This window comes from Nicotiana tabacum, chromosome 7, assembly GCF_000715075.1.
Source record: "Nicotiana tabacum cultivar K326 chromosome 7, ASM71507v2, whole genome shotgun sequence".
Taxonomy (NCBI): Eukaryota; Viridiplantae; Streptophyta; class Magnoliopsida; order Solanales; family Solanaceae; genus Nicotiana; species Nicotiana tabacum.
The window spans coordinates 87,312,400-87,331,463 of record NC_134086.1 but is presented as its reverse complement, the minus strand read 5'-3'; the positions used below and the strand labels follow the sequence as shown (position 1 = coordinate 87,331,463).

The 19,064-nt window shown below is 35.6% G+C and overlaps 3 protein-coding genes across 3 annotated transcripts in view; 2 read left to right on the top strand and 1 right to left on the bottom strand.

Moving 5' to 3' along the window:
- The window catches only part of LOC107783273 (pentatricopeptide repeat-containing protein At3g26782, mitochondrial-like), a 47,180-nt gene extending 42,259 nt beyond the window's left edge, over positions 1-4,921 (top strand). Inside the window, exons 3-4 of the mRNA XM_075218483.1 lie at positions 1,339-3,171; positions 3,295-4,921. Coding sequence (XP_075074584.1) covers positions 1,339-3,171; positions 3,295-4,435 — 2,974 coding nt within the window. The 3' untranslated portion in view covers positions 4,436-4,921. The remainder of the gene's footprint in view (positions 1-1,338; positions 3,172-3,294) is intronic.
- Positions 4,922-7,901: 2,980 nt separating this feature from the next.
- On the bottom strand, positions 7,902-8,312 carry LOC107783271 (uncharacterized). The gene is made up of 2 exons (XM_075218482.1): positions 8,277-8,312; positions 7,902-8,213 (listed from the first exon to the last, which is right to left on the bottom strand). Exons 1-2 carry the CDS (start codon positions 8,310-8,312, stop codon positions 7,902-7,904), a joined length of 348 nt encoding a protein of 115 aa, XP_075074583.1.
- A 543-nt stretch (positions 8,313-8,855) lies between these two features.
- LOC107783272 (putative Peroxidase 48) lies at positions 8,856-13,648 on the top strand. Its single transcript, XM_016604248.2, has 4 exons — positions 8,856-9,332; positions 10,419-10,610; positions 12,730-12,895; positions 12,999-13,648. Exons 1-4 carry the CDS (start codon positions 9,084-9,086, stop codon positions 13,439-13,441), a joined length of 1,050 nt encoding a protein of 349 aa, XP_016459734.1. The 5' UTR covers positions 8,856-9,083; the 3' UTR covers positions 13,442-13,648.
- Positions 13,649-19,064: the final 5,416 nt, after the last annotated feature.

Sequence of the window (19,064 nt, the reverse complement as noted above, 5' to 3'; positions counted from 1 at the left end):
TGTCAAACTTAAGAAATCTTTAACCTTAGATTTTTAAGTTTCGTTAAATGGCGATAATTTGATCTAAGGACCTCCAAATTCGAGTTCGGGCATATGACCAAGTCCCAAATCATGATACGGAACTACCAGAATGGTCAAAACTTTTATCCGGGTTCGTTTGCCCAAAATATTGACCGAAGTCAACTCAGTTGAGTTTTAAAGCTCTAGTTCACGATTTAATCCATTTTTCACATAAGAACCTTCCGGAAAATTATACGGACTGCGCACGCAAGTTGAGGATTTATTGATAGCGCTTTTCAAGGTCTTAAAATACTGAGATAATTATTTAAATTAAAGATGACATTTTGGGTCATCACACTTATGAGAACAAGTGTAAAGCAGTGTGTGTTATGAGAATTAATACCAGGCAAACACTATTATCCTTAGCCCCACAGTGGGCGCCAAACTGTTTACCTTAAAAATTGGATAACAACTAAACTTATAATGTGGTTTTAAGGATACGTGTTTTCACCTAATACCAATTGATGAATATGAAGATTAATAATGAAAATTGATAATAAGATAAAGTAAATCAGTGCTTGAATGGAATTCAACCCTCGAGCTTGAATACCCTCGAACTGATTGGTGCAAGAACATTTAAAAATATAACAAGCTGATGAACAAGAATATGAGCTAAAGAGAAAGTGTTATATTGCTTTGATATGTGTGAATCCAAGTACCTTACAAATGATTGGAACTCCTCTTTATATAGTAGATGAATTCTGATTATGGTATAACTCTAATTACAGAAGGAAATCCCATGATTAGCTAATTAACTGTCCTTGATTTGATCCGTTCCGAGATCTCTGCCATGATCTTTGACCGGTAACAGATATCTCGCCTTTCTGTTATTATGCTACGATGTTTGTCTTATTCGGTCTCAATCACTACCGGTCTCGATCTTGACAGGTACCTCGAATCTTTGAACTCAGTACCTTGTCCTCGTGCCTCGATTAGATCTATTACGGATCGATCTTCGATCCTTCACACCGGTCTCGATAAATCAGTAAAATCGGGCTCACCCGATTTTAACCGTATACAATCATAAATTTTAAAAGTTTTTTTTTTTTTTAAAATTAACTCATCTAAATTGAAAGAGAGGGAGTAGTACTATAATATTTACACGTCTATCACATGTTTTATTTCTCATTAAAAACCTTAAATTGCTTTGCTTCAAATATGTTTTACACAGACAAAGGAAAAATCTGGCGGCATCAATCACTTTTGATTTTGAACTTTCATGTAGAGTACTATTTTGGCAACTGAAGTTGCAACCCAAAGTTTGAAATAATACTGCAGCTTTGTTTCTCCGGCTGATTTTATGAGTGCTATATTGCTCTATCATATTAGAACCAGACACACTTGCCTTCACAACAAGCTCTGCGCTTTCAACATTTACTTCAGCACAATCTCAGTCCAATGCAGACAACAGCAGCCCACAAACCGCCCCTTTCAATGCCTACAGCACCACCAAGAACCAGAAATCTCTGGGTTTCATCAAAAGGGCTTCTCCAAAATCACCCAACAAATTGTTGGAAGGGCAGTTCATGCAGTTTGTCTAAAGGAAGAACCCCATTTGAGCATTTTCCATTACAACACTTTGATCGGTATGTATTCGAAATTTGGGAACATTGAAGGTGCTCGTCACGTGTTCGATTTAATGCCCGAGAGAAATGGGGCGTCTTGGAATAATATGATATCTGGGTATGTTAGGATGGGTCTTTACTTGGATGCTGTAATTCTTTTTGTTGAAATGTGGGGTTTTGGAATTCAACCAAATGGGTATTTTATAGCTAGCTTGTTGACTGCATTCAGTAGATTGGAAAATATGGTTTTGGAAGGATTTCAAATTCATGGATTGGTTATGAAATATGGTTTGTTGAATGATGTTTTTGTGGGAACTTCTTTTCTCCATTTTTATGGTGTATATGGACTACCTTGTAGTGCTAAAACACTGTTTGAGGAAATGCCTGAAAGGAATGTTGTTACTTGGACTTCCTTGATGGTTGCATATTCAGATAATGGTTACCCAGAGGTGGTGATAGATCTGTACCGAAGAATGAGACATGAAGAGGTGTCTGGTAATGAAAACACATGTACTGCTGTTATTAGTTCTTGCATAGCTCTTGATGATGATTTTTTGGGTCATCAAATGCTAGGTCAGGTTGTAAAGTCTGGATTCCAAGACAATGTTTCTGTATCAAATTCTCTTATTTCGATGTTTGGTAGTTCTGGTTGCATTGAAGATACCTCTTATATCTTTGAGGCCATGATTGACCGTGACACTATATCATGGAATTCGATTATTTCAGCACTAGCGTATAACCAATTGTACGAGAAAGTGTTCAGCTCCTTTTCTGAAATGCGTCATGTTCATGATGATGTCAATTCAACTACACTTTCTGCATTGTTGTCTGTTTGTGGAACTATTGATTGTCTAAACTTAGGCAGAGGTGTTCATGGTTTGTCGTTGAAATCGGGATGGGATTCTAATATTTGTGTGTGTAATACTCTTCTCTCCATGTATTTGGAGGCTTCGAGGCCCAAAGATGCTGAAAGTTTGTTCTTTGCCATGGCAGCAAAGGATGTGATTTCGTGGAACTCCATGATGGCTGGTTATGTTTTAACAGGTAAGTACTTCAAAGCTTTGGAAGTGTTCGCTGAACTGCTTCACTTGCAAAGAACAGTTAACTATGTGACTTTCGCTAGTGCTTTGGCTGCGTGTTCAGATGGTCAATTGCTTGATGAAGGAAAAACTGTTCATGCTCTTGTAATTGTTCATGGGCTCCATAACAATTTAATAGTTGGCAATGCATTAGTCACCATGTATGGGAAGTGTAGTATGATGTGGGAGGCTAAAAAGGTATTTCAAAAAATGCCTGACAAGGAATTAGTCACTTGGAATGCATTAATTGGTGGCTATGCAGATAATAAGGACACACTTGAGGCAGTGAGAAATTTTAAGTCAATGAGAGAGGAAGAGAATTCTCCAAATTACATTACTTTGATTAATGTTCTTGGTTCTTGCTCAACTGAAACTGATCTGCTGAACTATGGCAAGCCGTTGCATGGACATATAATTCTGACTGGTTTTGAGACAAATGAATGCGTCAGGAACTCTCTCATCACTATGTATGCGGACTGCTGTTGAGCAGGTTTTCAAATGCTTTTGCCATGATGTCACCGATGACGGGCTCCTTCGGATGTTACGGCTTATAAAGAAAGTCAGGATTACTTGTTCAAGTGTTGTTTAAGAAAAAAACTGGAGTTTGACCAATTCAGCCTCTCTGCTGCACTTTCAGCCGCAGCAAACTTGGCATCCTTGGAAGAGGGTCAACAGATTCACTGTTTAGCTACTAAACTTGGGTTTGACTCAAATTCGTTTGTTGGAAATGCTACAATGGATATGTATGGGAAATGTGGTGAAATGAATGATGTTCTGAAAATATTCCCCGAACCAAATATGCGTGCAAGATTATCTTGGAATGTATTAATATCTGTTTTTGCCAGACATGGATTGTTCCAGAAAGCTAGAGATACTTTTCACGATATGGTAAAGCAAGGTTCAAAGCCAGACCATGTGACTTTTGTCTCTCTTCTATCAGCCTGTAGTCATGGTGGTCTAGTAGATGACGGTCTGAGATATTTTGCTTCTATGACTTCTGAATTTGGAGTCCTGGCTGGCATAGAGCACTGTGTTTGCGTAGTAGACCTTCTTGGAAGATCTGGAAGGTTCCCTGAAGCCATTGCTTTTATTAAAGAAATGCCAGTGCCACCAAACGACTTTGTTTGGAGAAGCTTGTTGGCAGCATGCAGGATGCATGGAAATACAGAACTAGGAAAGGTAGCAGCCGAAAATCTTCTAAAATCTAACCCATCGGATGACTCAGCTTATGTTCTTTATTCAAATATGTGTGCAACTTCGGGGAGATGGCAGGACGTTCAGAATGTGAGAGCTGAAATGGAATTGCATAAAGTGAAAAAGCAGCTTGCTTGCAGTTGGGTCAAGTTAAAGAACCAAATATGCACCTTTGGGATCGGAGACTTGTCTCACCCGAAGTCAGAGAAAATATACAGGAAGTTGACAGAACTGAGAAAAAAGATTCAGGAGGCCGGTTATATTGCTGATATAAGCTTTGCATTGCATGACACGGATGAAGAACAGAAAGAGCACAATTTATGGATGCATAGTGAAAGACTTGCACTAGCATACGGTTTGATTAGTACTCCTGAAGGTTCAACTCTTCGAATATTTAAGAACCTTAGAGTCTGTGGCGATTGCCATTCAGTTTTCAAGTTCGTAAGCAGCATTATTAGGAGGGAAATCATATTGAGGGATCCTTATCGGTTTCACCATTTTAGTGGTGGCCAATGTTCTTGTGGCGATTACTGGTGATAATGGTGTTGGTAATCTGTGATAAATTTTAAGGATTTGACTGGTATTGTTGACTGGGCACTCTACTTAGCTCTTGGAAGGGAGCACCAGCCCGATTGTGTCGAGCAGGAAATGAACTTTCATGGCAATTTCTGTATATTCCTTTTTATTCTTGCTAGAGACTGTCCCTGAAACTGTGAAAGAAATTTCCTCCTATATCTATAAGAACCTGTGAAGATGGTTTCTATGAGGAGAAATGATGGGATTTTGGAGAACCGCACAGAGAATCATTCTGCTATATGACAACTTTTAATACTTCAATCTATACAAAAGATTATGTCCGCCCAATGTTGACACCAAATGAATGAATATAAAATGTATACGTCTCTTTACAAACATTTTTGTTTAACCATGGTTAAGTAATATGTATTTTATTTTAATTTGTAACTTTTGAGGTTAAAATGTTTGATTTGGCGCAAATACAAGGTGCAAATTACTTTCTGGTGCTATAGTGTAAGTCAGCATCACATATCAAAATTCCACTTTTCTTTATCGTACCAAATTGTATGTTTGAATTAGGGTAGGGCTAGAAATCCAACACATTCCTAAATGACAAGTTGTGCCTTGTTAGTTGTTAGCAATGGCCTCTTAAAAAGAAGGGAAAAAGCTCCAATTAAGCTATAGAAATAGACCAGTATGATCTTCTGATTTTGGATTTCTCCTCTGCACACACAACATTGAATTCTAAATAGGAGTAGATTTTATCATCCACGATATGAGTCAAGTTTTTGTACCTAACTTTTTTTTGAATAATTTGAAGGGTAGCATATTTCATTATAAAATTTCGTGGGGTTTATTCAAAGTAAAATAAAAATTTGACATTTTAGCCATTGCATGAGCAAAATCTGTCCTAAACAGTCCCTGTTCAAAAGTTGAAGATTGTAAGACCACAGTATCACATAGGCTTTTGCTCAAAGCAAATTCGCTTCAAAGCTTTCGTGGCTGGACTCTATTCTCTTTAACTGCGGTTTTATGATTGCTCCATCTCTTTAAAAATATGGTCACGTGTATTTATCCTCCAAAAGTTATGTATTTTTGGAGGATCCGATACAGGTGCGGCAACTTTTTTTAGGGTCCGAGCAAGAGAGTTGTTGCTTGAACAGGGAACACAAAACGTCTCTCATTGAAGTCTTATAGTAGTGAATATCTAATGAAGATCCAAGCAATGAAATTTCCGCATAGACATGAACATCAGCTATTCAGCATAATGCTAAAGCTAGTGGATGAGAATATACACTGTCTTGAGAGGAAAAAAAAGCTCAAAAAATCAAGATCACAACGTTTTTACCATCCATAAAGATTACACCTCCAAGACATACAGAAAGTCTAGCTTATTCCACAAAAGCATAAAGCCAATAGATATCTACATAAGGATTGCTTCTGTTATTATAACAAAAGGATTGTTTCTTCTGTTATTATAACCAAAACTGATATATCAAGCATTCAAGCTTATTCCGGTAATTCGGTTACTGAATCTCACTCTGTCATCCTTACTTGCTTAGAATTGCTATTTAATTACAACAACAACAACAACAACAACAACAACAACAACCCAGTATAATCCCACGTATGGGGTCTGGAGAGGGTAGTGTGTACGCATACCTTACCCCTGCCCCGGAGGATAGAGAGGTTGTTTCCGAAAGACCCTCAGCACAAGGAGATGAAAAAGAGGCAATAGAACAATAACAACCATATATGTCAAGAAGACAATGCCAGCAACCTAAGAATCAGAAAAATAAATGGAAAAAGCAATATCAATAATCAAAATAATGGGAAGGTACTAGGCAATCGGAGCAGAAAACAATACAAACACAACAAGTACCACTAATAATCTAAAGCAATACACTACAAACTAGCCTAACACCCTCAACAGGGAAGAAAAATGCTCAACTACCTACTAATCTACGACCCTAATGCTCGCGCTCCAAGCCTGCCTATCTAAGATTATGTCCTCGGTGAGCTAGAGTTGCGCCATGTCTTGCCTGATCACCTCTCCCCAATATTTCTTAGGTCGCCCTCTATCTCTTCTCACACTTGACAAAGCCAACCGCTCGCACCTCCTAACCGGAGCGTCAAGGCTTCTCCTTTGCACGTGCCCGAACCATCTAAGCCTCGTCTCCCGCATTTTTTCATCTATGTGCGCCACCCTCACCTTAGCCAGAATATCTTCATTCCTAATCTTATCCAATCTAGTATGCCCGCACATTCACCTCAAACATCCTCATTTATGTTACATTCATCTTTTGGATATGAGAGTTCTTGACTGGCTAACATTTTGCCCCATACAACATAGCCGGTCTAACCACCGCTCTATACAACTTGCCTTTAAGTTCTAGTGGCACCTTTTTGCCATACAAGACGCCAGATGCTAACCTCCATTTCATCCATCCCGCCCCTATGTGGTGTGTGACATCCTTGTCAATCTCCCTGTTCCCCTGGATAATAGACCCAAGATACTTAAAACTCCCTTTCTTGGGGATGACTTGTGAATTAAGCTTCACGTCACTGTCCGTTTCCTCCGTTACGTCACTGAACTTGCACTCCAAGTATTCTGTCTTAGTCCCCCTCATCTTGAACTTGCCGACACTGCCTCGCGTCTCATCAATCAGGACTATATCATTAGCAAATAACATACAGCATGACACCTCTCCCTGAATATGGTGTGTTAGCGCATCCATCGCCAGGGCAAATAGTGGAAAGGACTCAGCACTGATCCTTGGTGCAACCCCATAACTACCGGAAAATACTCCGAGTCACCTCCCATTGTCCTAACCCGAGTCTTAGCTCCATCATACATGTCCTTAATCACTCTAATGTATGCTACCAGAACACCTTTAGCCTCCAAACACCTCCAAAGAACCTCTCTTGGGATCTTGTCGTACGTTTTCTCTATGTCAATAAACACCATGTGTAAATCCTTCTTCCTATCCCTGTACTGTTCCACTAACCTCCTGATGTGATGGATAGCTTCCATAGTTGAACGGCCAAGCATGAACCTGAATTGGTTCTCTGATGTAGACACTGACCTCCTCACCCCCGCTTCCACCACCCTCTCCCACATTTTCATAGCATGACTAAGCAACTTAATACCCCTATATTTGTTGCAACTCTAGATATCACCTTTGTTCTTGTACAACGGAATCATCGTACTCCATCTCCATTCCTCTGGCATCTTCTTCGTCCTAAAAATAACGTTAAACAATCCCGACAACCACTCTACGCCCTCTCTACCCACATACCTCCAAAACTCAACCGGAATTTCATCTGGCCCAGTCGCTCTGCCCCTGCTCTTCTTACACATAGCCCCCCACGACCCATCGACCTTAAATACAATACCCAAAATCACGGCGACTCTCGGAGTGCTCCAAATCGCCCAACACAATATCTCTGTCCCCTCCTCGTTAAGAAGTTTGTGAAAGTGAGTCTGTCATCTCTGCTTAATCTGAGCCTCATCCATTAAAATTTTGCCATCCTCGTCCTTGATGCACCTCACTTGATCCAAATCACGTGCCTTTCTCTCTCTCACCTTGGCCAGCCGAAATAACTTCTTGTCCCCGCCTTTATCCCCTAATTCTTCATACAAGCCACCAAACATTGCATTTTTGTCCTTTGTGACCGCTAGTTTCGCCTCTTTCCTAGCCTTCTTGTACCCTTCTCTGTTCGCTCTTCTCTCCTCCTCATCTGAGCTCTCCACTAACTTCAAGCATGCCGCTTTCTTGGCCTCCACTTTTCTTTGAACCTATTCATTATACCACCAGTCCCCTCTGTGCCCCCTAGAGTAGCCCTTTGAGACCCCTAACACCTTCTTCGTGGCCTCCCTAATACAGTTCGCCGTCATTGTCCACATGCTTCTCGCGTCCTCACTACTCTTTCAGGCCCCATATCCATCAACTTCCTCTCCAACACCTGCGCTTTATCTTTCGACAAAGCTCCCCACCTGATCCTCGGACGACTCCAAATAACCCACTTTTTCTTCTTTATTATGATGCCGGCGTCCATCATCAAGAGCCTATGTTGTGTCGCGAGGGACTCACTCGGGATAACTCTACAATCCTTGCATAGAGAATTGCAATTTAATTAGATTATAATAATTTCGTTGAATAAAAAATAATTCTCCATTTCTAAGTATTATATCTACTGTTCTTCATTCACGTTACATAACATCTCCTTACTATGGATTAATATAATTTACTCTAACAACTAACAAGGAGCCGATTCACCATAGTAGCTACGACATGGACATTGAACAATTAATTCTGTTAAGATTAATTAAATGTTAGAGTGTTATAAGTCAATTTTTTTTGGGTCCAAAAATTGTTTCATTTTTAAATACTCTATCACTTGGACAAATATCTCACAGACTAAAATATTTTTATTCTCCACCTAAAAAAAAAGGAGGAAGAAGAAGAAGAGGAGAAGCCTTTTATTATCCCCCGCCCCCTCGCTTGCTTACTACGTTAATGTGAAATACTGGCGCTAGCTAATATACTCTGTATATATGTAGAGGTACAATTAGAAGGCAAGTCAGGTGTAAGTCTTCACCACCGCTTGCCCCAAACTCTCGCTACTTTCTCTCTAAAGTCTTAGAGTTTTCCACTCAAAATTCAAAATGTTGAGCAAGAACAGGGTTTCCATGGCGGTTCTGCCATTCTTGGTTGCGTTCCTTTTGATGGCCCAGGGCACAATGCCAGAAAGTGGCGCTTTTACTGCCATGCCATTCAGATATAATTATTATGAGGAACAATGCGAAAGGGATGTGGAGGAAATGGTATGGTCTACGATGCACAGAATAGTGGCGATGCAACACAATGCACCAGCACAACTCTTGCGCCTGCTCTTCCATGATTGTTTCATTGGGGTACCGTACCCTACTCTCTCATTTTCTCCAAATTTGTTTTTGTTTTTCTTAATCTGTAATTTCTTTGTGTTCCACATTTTGTTACTTTGTTGCGATTTCCTGATTCTTGATGTATGTTTTTCTTTTTGTGCATTGTACATTAGAGTCAATTAATCAGGTGTTTTGTGGGTTCTAGCACTAGTTTACTTTTCCATCTTTTTGGGGGTTGGAAATTGAGATGGGGATGGGGAGGAATGCTGGTTTTTGCACTTCTTACTGTTATTCTTGGTTCTACCCTGTAAGTGATTGTGATCCCAGTACATCATACTCCTATTCTGTTTCGTGCCTTATCTCACTCTAATATTTTCTTTGCATGTAATGGTTGTGACTTCATTTTCATTTCCCCCGACATTTCTTTAATTAGCCTTGAAATTCATCATTTGTTGCATTATGGCCTTTTAATTCTTCATATGAACTTATGTGTTCTCGTGCCTTGGTGTTAAGTCTTTTCTAAGTCAAGGATCTTAACTGTTCCAACTGACTCAGTTACTATTGTCATTCCTATTTTCAGAAAGTGCTCTTAATGAGTTCTAGCATGTAGATGCTTAACATGTAGTTTTATCAGTACTTGTGCCCGCGTCCACAATTCATTGGATGTTAATGCTTGTATTTCTGCAATATATTTGTGGATGTTTTCTTTCGTTTCAATTTGCTTTTTGATCTTAATTTGTGTGCCATGCGCCTGTCATTCTTCGTATGTTCTCATGTATATTTGTGCCTCGTTTTGGTTGTTTGATTTGGATGGAGGTTTCAACCGTTAGATGCTCTTTGAGTTTCAAATGTGCACTCTTATTCTAACTATATATTTTGTCAGCATTAGCACTTTTCTCGCCTTGCTTACGGAGTTCAGTATTCCCTTTACTTTATAGGAGAAGTTAAAAATATTTAATGTCAATGAAGTTTTTATGCTTAAATCTCAATAGCCACTCTAAGACTCTGACAACTGCCAACATCACTTGTGAAAACATTCAAAATTCGATAATAATATCTTTATCTTTTCTTTGTAAGTTCTTACGTTTATGACAATTCTTGTTCTGTTCATTCTAGGGTTGTGATGCATCTGTTCTGCTTGCTAACAGTAATAAAAATGGGACTGTTGAACGCGAGGCGATCCCTAATAGGACACTTAAAGGGTTCAGTTTCATCGATATGATAAAGGATGAAATTGAGGAGGCATGCCCTGGGGTTGTCTCTTGTTCTGATATCCTTGTCCTTGCAACGAGAGATGGCATCGTTCTGGTATGAGTCTGGCCTTGTTCTTTGTTTCTTATGGAGTAGTAACTACCTGAAGTTTCTTTTAAAAAAGATTCTTGTTCTTATACTGATTTGTAAGTGTAATTTATTCACTGGCATGTATGCCAGTTTCCTCATATTAATTTCGTTAAATGATCTTGTTGTGCTTGTGCATATTCAGATGTTCCTAGTACATAACAGATACTTCTGATACCTTCATCATTTGTTAATAGTGCAATTTTAATAATATGTAATTATTTGAAAGTATTCATCACGGGAAGTTTCTTCTAGCTTTTGGAGCAAAATTGGCTATTATCAATGTCTTCATAAGCTCCATTGGACCTACCATTTATTGCCTGTCACCTTCCATACTCCCACCATCACTAAGAGAGAAAAATGTAGAAAATGCTCTTCTCGCTCAAACGAATCTCTTTCCTTTAAAACTGCCATGAAAACTACATCAATCATCTTATCTTAATTAGAATGTCTATATATTTTTTGTTTTCTTATGCATACCTACACTAGCCATTGGCTGGTTAATTCAATCCTTACCTTCATTCAGGAACTCGTTATGAACAAAAATTCCCAGAAGCTTATAGCAGTTTCGTAAAGCTATATAATTTTAATAAAATATTATAAGTGCAGCTACTTCTTCCTAAATGACCATTGAGAAATGTATGTTGCATGTAGTAAAAATTGAAGCTGCAGTTACAACCCCCATAAAGTAACTAAGATTGGAGATACAGCCAAAGCAACCCTCATATTTCATCCCAAGAAACTATTTCTTCTCCTTTGTGCCTTTGTTCTTTTTAATATAAGTCTTCTCAAGTTACAACTATACAAAAATATTTTTGTTTTGAACAAAATTTGCTTTAAAAGTACTTCTTTAATTTTTATTTTACTTTTTGTTATTCCAGAATATTGTCCAAATGACACTATTGACAATTATGTTGGCTTGTCTCCTCGTTAGTGATATTGTTTTTTTAGTAATTGTTCTCTCATTATTGATTTTTTTTCCTTCACCTTTTAGTCTATGGCTCTTTTTATTTTTCTGGGAAATATTGGTGCTGTGACTTTGAGGCTATGCTACTCTTAACTGTAGTTTTTACTGAATTTTCCACAAAATCTATTGATATGACTGAACAAAATAACTATAACCCATTCCACCACCTCTCAGGAAAGATAAAACGATCTCATACAAAATAGTGTATAGAAGTGACCACTTAGCTAGAGACGTACTTCCCATTTTTATTTCCACTTCAATGATTGCATAGTTTTGCCAGTTGCAATCTTGACAAGGCAAAGGCGCTGCTCAAGCTGATAAGGATGTAGGCCACTCGTCGAAGATGGTTATGGCGATTCAGATGATGCAGTGATAGTGTGGTGGGAAGGAGAGAAAGAAATTCTTAGAGGAGCCATTTCTGTTGGAAGAAAGTCTGCTAGAAATTCAGAAAGTTATTTTCACAAGTGTGTGAGCTGGTTGCAAAGAATTGATCAATTAGGAGCTTTTATAACTCTTAAGCTAGTTCATTTAGTACAACCTAAGCTTACAAGGTTTTGATACACCGAAACTGCATTGGCTCGAGGTGAGAGCTTGAGCATAATATGAGTTACATAAGTTCCCATACAGCAGTAGATACTCTTGGATATTTCAAGAATGATACGGTTGAACTATTAGTTTGATGTAAACATAATGAGAAGACAATGTCAACATCAAATGCTTAAGCACTTTAGATGAGAACTACTTTCATGCACCGAAAAACAGCTGACTTTTGGAGTCATCGGCCATAAATTTAGACATAGTGTATAAGTTTAAAATCTACACCAGGAAACCCAACACAGTTCGCCTCAAAACTGACAGTTATTTTGTACAAGTTGAACACCAGAAAGATGCATTCAAGCATAAAGTGCAGAAACCAAAGATTGCAAAATATAAACAAGGTCATCAAATATTTAAGACAAAAAGGCTCATCAAATTATCTTTCAAGATAGCAATTTGATTTTTGATGCTTTCAAGCTTGAGTTTGATAGAGACCTGAAATTAGGATCACTGATCTTCCATTTTTTTTTAAATTCGAACATTCTGCAATCTTTCCTTATTACGTGTTATTTTCCTACATCTTAGGCTGGTGGACCATATTATCCTGTGTTAACGGGCAGAAAGGATAGTAAGGAGTCATTCTTTGATGAGGCCATGGCTGAAATTCCACGACCAAATGGGAATATCAGCGAAACTCTTAGGCTATTTTCCCTTCGAGGATTTGATGAGAGGGAAACAGTGGCACTCCTTGGTAATCTTTCTGATCCCATTACATTAGTCTGCATACACTGCACCTTATTTTTTGGGATATACATTTATTGAAATTTTCTGTTCTTTTTTCCTTACACCTGAAGGGGGACATAACATTGGGAAGATTGGATGTGAATTCATTCGGCCAAGGCTCAGCAATTTCATGGGGACAGGTTTGCCTGATCCAACAATTCCTTCTGACTTCCTTGAAGAGTTAAAGCGGGATTGTCCAGAAAATAATAGCACCATCAACAATATGCTCAATGAACGTACAGCTAGGAGTCTGAGTGAGTCAGCTGTTGGAGCTTCATTTGATAATCACTACTACAAGACTTTAATGAGAGGAAGAGGGCTATTGTTTGCTGATCAACAGTTGATGGCTCATGAAAAGACTGCAGCAGCGGTGATTGATTATGCTTTGGATGACGGGACTATGTTCCGTACAGAGTTTGCTCATGCCATGGCCAAATTATCAGATTTTGGTGTTCTTACTGGATCCCAAGGAGAGGTCCGGCATAGCTGCTCCCTTCCGAACTCTAATCAATGAGAGCTCTTCAAAGTTATTCACTTTTCATTGTGCCAGTTATTGAAGAAAAAGTATGAAACTTAGATTCTTTAACTCGTAATGATGGCCCTTATTTCTACGGTAATTAGACCAAGAATTGATGTCGGTATTTGTTATGAACATCATAAACAAATTATTTTGCGAAATCTTAAACTTATGAACATCATGATCAAGGTTTGCGCTGTTTTAGCCAAGATTTGCACCATCCTAATATTTTTGAAAACAATTATTGAAGAAAGAACATAAAAACATACCTGTAATGGATCAATAGGCAATAATCATAGATTGAAATCAGATCTGAGTAGGATGGCAGATTCAAATATAGATGATCATCTGTCAAGAATCTGCCATGCCACTCAGATATAGCTTCAATGTATGAAAGTTTCTTCATCTCCCTCCCAGGACTTAATTATTCGAAGGCTAGGCCTAGCTTATATGGCTATATATAACAAAGGCACCGCCTACTTTTGTTGAGTTATGCGTAGCTCTTACGTTGAAATTTTTAAATATATTTTTCTTTCTCTAGGATTAGTTTTCCTTTCAAAAATACCTATTTAGTAGCAGCACAGCGTAACCCTAATGTGAATTTCGGAAACTTTTGATGTAGCCCTTCTAAATATCTGATATCGCACTCAAAACTTACCATATGTGAATCCTTAGGCGGTGCTGCTCCAACCATACTAATATATTTATATACTATATTAAAAGCACGAAGGCCCTTAGCGAAATATCGCCTTGTATACCCCTTAAAACTAGATTTTACATCGGACAACATTGTCATTTAAACTAGATTTTACATCGGACAACATTGTCATTTAATAATTTTCCTAATATTTAAGACTTTGAAATCAAATAAAATTTAGTTTATTAAATCTTTCCTTATTTGCATTATTTAGACCTTTAAAATCAATTAAAAAAATTTAAAACTAAAAAATACATAGAACGTGAAATTAAAAAAACTTACCTTATGTTAATTATTATGTGTGTTTAAACATGGAAACTTGAATTATTCTAATTTATTGCTTTCGACATAAGGTCCCAAATAGTTGTTTTGCAATTAATGTGTCAAATTGTAAAATATTCCGCCGACGTAAACAGAGATTCCGCCTGAGTTTACGATTTAATGAGATTTGAACTTATTTGCTATAATCATCTAGAGAAAAGGGAAGCCAAACACTTCTATAAAGTTATTATTCTACATTCTCCATCAACATTTTTTTAAAGAGTATTAATCAAAATCTATGTGGACGGCTGCAGAATAAAAGAGCGAAATTTAACAAATATCTAAAAAAAAAAAGTATTATTAGTTCTCTATTGATTTTCTAGCCATAAGCATAGAGTATACATTGATTATATACAATTATACACATATAATATATAAGTTATGCATATATTATACATTTATTGGCTATTTTTAGTTTAAGCAGTTGGGCGGTCGGCTATTTTGGTTAATTCTTCTACATTTTTAAAAAAAAAAATAGATCGAATGTTTTTTTTATTAATTTCAACTGATTCTATTCTATTTTGTCCGTTTTTAGTTCATTGGTGAAGATAGTAACTTTAAAATATGGCCTTGTATCTCTGTATATTGTAGTTCACTTATAAATAAAACACATCTTTTAAAGAGTTCGCTACAGGATTCATTATGATTCCAACTTTAACAAGATACACATAAATAGTTTATAGTTTAAAGTTTTATTCTTCTCTTGATGTTATGGATTTTGCAGTTATTACAATTTTGTTTTTCAGTATAATTAGTTTGGATCTTTTATGTGCTCTTCAGGAAACGCTTATATTTTGAGGTTTTTTTTATGAGCCAATGAGGTCAGATTTTACTATAAATCGTGAATTCTATAAAAACAAAAATTGTATGTTAAGATTAGATATTATTTTGTAGCTTTTTCTTATTTATTACAGATTCTTTGATCATGACAATGCAATCAAATTTGAAGGAATAATGTGTCCCAATAACTAAAACTTTTGATTTTTTTTATTTTTTTTTATACTTAAACAAATTTGTATTTTTAAAAAAAATTGACAGTAAAGAATTTATAATTTGTAAAGATAAAAATTTGTAATAATTGAAATGGGATAACATATAAAATTATTTAAGTTGCATTCCTAATATTTAGAATTTTAAAATTAACTAAAATTTTAGTTGGTACGTCTTTCCTTGTTGAAATTATGTAGGAATTCATAAATAAATCAACTAAGATTCTACCTAATATAAAATTCTTTTCTTATTACAAAAAACTTAAAAAAAATATATTTCATATTGAAGAAAGGATGTTACAAACCAAAAAAAAAAAAATACGACTAATAATATTAATTAGTCCGTTGAAAGATTAGTCCATGCCGACACCAACTTATAGCCTGTTTGGCCAAGGTTTTTTTGGCCAAAAGTATTTTTTTTTTTTTGACTAAAAGCAATTTTGCTAAAAAATTGAGGTGTTTGCCCAAGCTTTTGGAAGGAAAAAAAAGTGTTTTTGAGGAGAAGCAGAAGCAGAAAAAAATAGCTTCTCTCCAAAAGCACTTTTCTGAGAAGCACTTTTAAGAAAAATATACTTGAAAACAGTTTTCAAAAGCTTGGCCAAACACTAATTACTGCTCAAAAGTGTTTTTCAAATTAATTAGCCAAACACAAACTACTTCTCACCAAAAACACTTTTTTAAAAAGTACTTTTGAAAAAGCACTTCTCAAAATAAGCTGATTTTAGAAGCTTGACTATTAGTCTCATAAAAAATACTCGGTGATTACGGAATACTATAACATCCATTGTTGGAGATTAGTCCATGAAAATATAAATGTTTATACGAAATGATTTAAAGTAGAGTTATTCATAATTAAAAATTACAACTTAAATAGAACATAACATTTTATCGGATAAGAATATAAGATTCAAAACTTACAGTTTTATCTCCCTTTTCTAATCTATTCTAGAAAGTATTTTTTTGGAGTTTGTTTTCAGGTAATGGCTCCAAGAAAATATTTTTGTCATACCAATACATTTTACTGCGTATTTTTTTTTGTGTGTGTTGTTGAATTTGCACCGAACAAATACCTTGAATTTTGTAATATTTTGAGGAGGATTTACGGAACGAATGAGATGAAAGAATGCATGCACAAGGTGATGTACCAACGATAAATTATGATATAAACATGATGGATCGGCTTTGTTGCTTCTAATTCGAGGACTTTTGTCGTTTTAATATTCATCAATTTTAGAAATTTTTTTTTTTTTTAAACTTTACTTTATAACTTAAATCCATTTTAACATAGTACTATCTAACAATGTAATTTTAAGAAATTTATATTCATTAATATAGGGCAATGCGCGTACCCTAAAACTAGTATACTTATAGGGATAGATATTGAATGAATGGTAATGGACAACCCTTGAAAGTCAGAAATTTTGGAAAGGAGAGATGAAGAGGATTTTCATTTTCATTTCAGCCTTTGAATCAAACTCAACAATAAATATCGATCTCCTAAATACGCAGGCCTGTTTTGTTTAACGTTATTGTATTTGTTTGTTATATATATACTAGTCTCTCGACACGTGCGTTGCACGTGTATGCCGAGTTATGTAGTACACAAATTTTCAAAATAATATCAATATTATTAGAGCAAAATTTTGAATAAGTAATTGTATATGAATGAATAAAATATAAGCCGGTCGAACGATCAATGTGGATTATCGTATAGTTACTTGTTTGCCAAGGTCAAGATGATTGGATATTATGGGTGACTTATTTTTTTTATCAATTTTATTTTCATGAGATATAAATATATTTTCCTAGTATATGTTACTTTCATCCATTTTGGTTGCGCTATTATGATGATGATTCTTGTTGTCGACATTGATATCTCTTAAGAGTAATTAAAGTTTGCTATGTGAAAACACGATGTGGTAGAAACTGTCAGATATTGGAATTTGTTTGACGTATGTTTTTTTTATCGTCCTTGCAAAACATAAAAGTAGATGGAGATATATTCTGAGAAAATTGAGAGGATATCCTTCATTTTCACGGAGAAAATTAATAAATTCTTAGAATAAGCACATGCTTGGTAGCATATTGACCAGTTATAATTTCTGCACGTATACATTGTTGTTATATCCACTACAAATCATCTATGTACTATTGTATAGCTTTTTGGAAGGTCCAAAATTTAAGTCATTTGCTCGGAAATTCAGTTTATGAACTTAAAATATAGTAATTGTTCAAGTGCTAAAATAGTTATTAAAGAACGACCAATATTTGATATTTTTTTAACAAATAATTAAGTTTCACTAATTTAAAATTATTGTTTTCAAATCACAAATTTTGTAGGAGTTTTAATATGTGTTTTTTATAAATTGAGTTTGAATATGCATGTCTCTTGCAATAAATATGACTCGATAGTGCTTATTGACTATTCCAATTCTATCTTAGCTTTTCACCCACTTTTTCAGCGTAATTTGACAAAATAAACGTTTTGAATCTCATTCTTCCTTTAAGGTTTAATTTCTTTAACATTCAGTACATTTGGTGGACAAAAAATAAATTATTCTTTCATAAAACAAACTAACTTATTAGTTCATAATACCAATCATAATTACCACATTGAGTAAATTATATAAAATAGTGCTTATTATATTCAATGATATTATCATAAAATAAACGTAGATTTATCGTTTCTCTCCTAAAGAGTTGTGTCTTTCAATAAAATAACTAACCTTTCATGTTATTCTCTCGTGTTCCATGAACCAGAAATATTCCCAAAATTTGGACAAATTTTGATATTGTTATAGTCCCTTTCACTGAATGGTCTTGTGAGTGCACACTGTTATATATCCATGAACCAGAGATATTCTCAAAATTTGGACAAATTTTAATATTATTGTAGTCCCTTTCACTGAATGATCTTGCGAGTGCACACTGTTATATATAATCTTATAATATTGATAATTCATGTGCTAATTTTGAAAAAGCCAAAATAAGAAACAAATGGAGAAACAAAAAATTTATGAACTTCAAATTGGGATCCATCAACGGCGGATATACAACATTCTGGACTTGCTTTCTTTCATGAATCTCCCTTTCGCCAATGTGATGTCAGTGTTGAACACTTATTTTTCATCATTTTTTTTCTTTTTCCTTCTCAATTGGTCGATTACTCCTACAATTACTCTATCAGGGACATGTTGGTATAACTTGCAAAACAAACAACACACTTTTTAAACAAAATAATTACTATTATTGTTCTATAAATATTGAAAAAGAACCTAAAAGAGCCAAATTGTGCAACCATTTTTTTTAATAATGAAATAATTGTAAGAGATTTGATGGAATTACGAAATCGATGTTAGGCAATGGGGTTTTAGGAAGTTGTCAGTAGTATTTTATGCGCCAGAATATAATGGCTACTAAAGAGGTCGAAGTTGCATTTTTTGATATTTTTTTACTACAAGAATTTAACCCAATGGAAACAAATATGACTATTCCTACGAATATAATGAATATTTTTCATCATTTTTTTATTTTACTATTGGAGTACAAGACCTAGGAAAAATGAATGTCAATATTCCTGAACGTTGGTTAATGAGAAGAATTGGCCGATTAT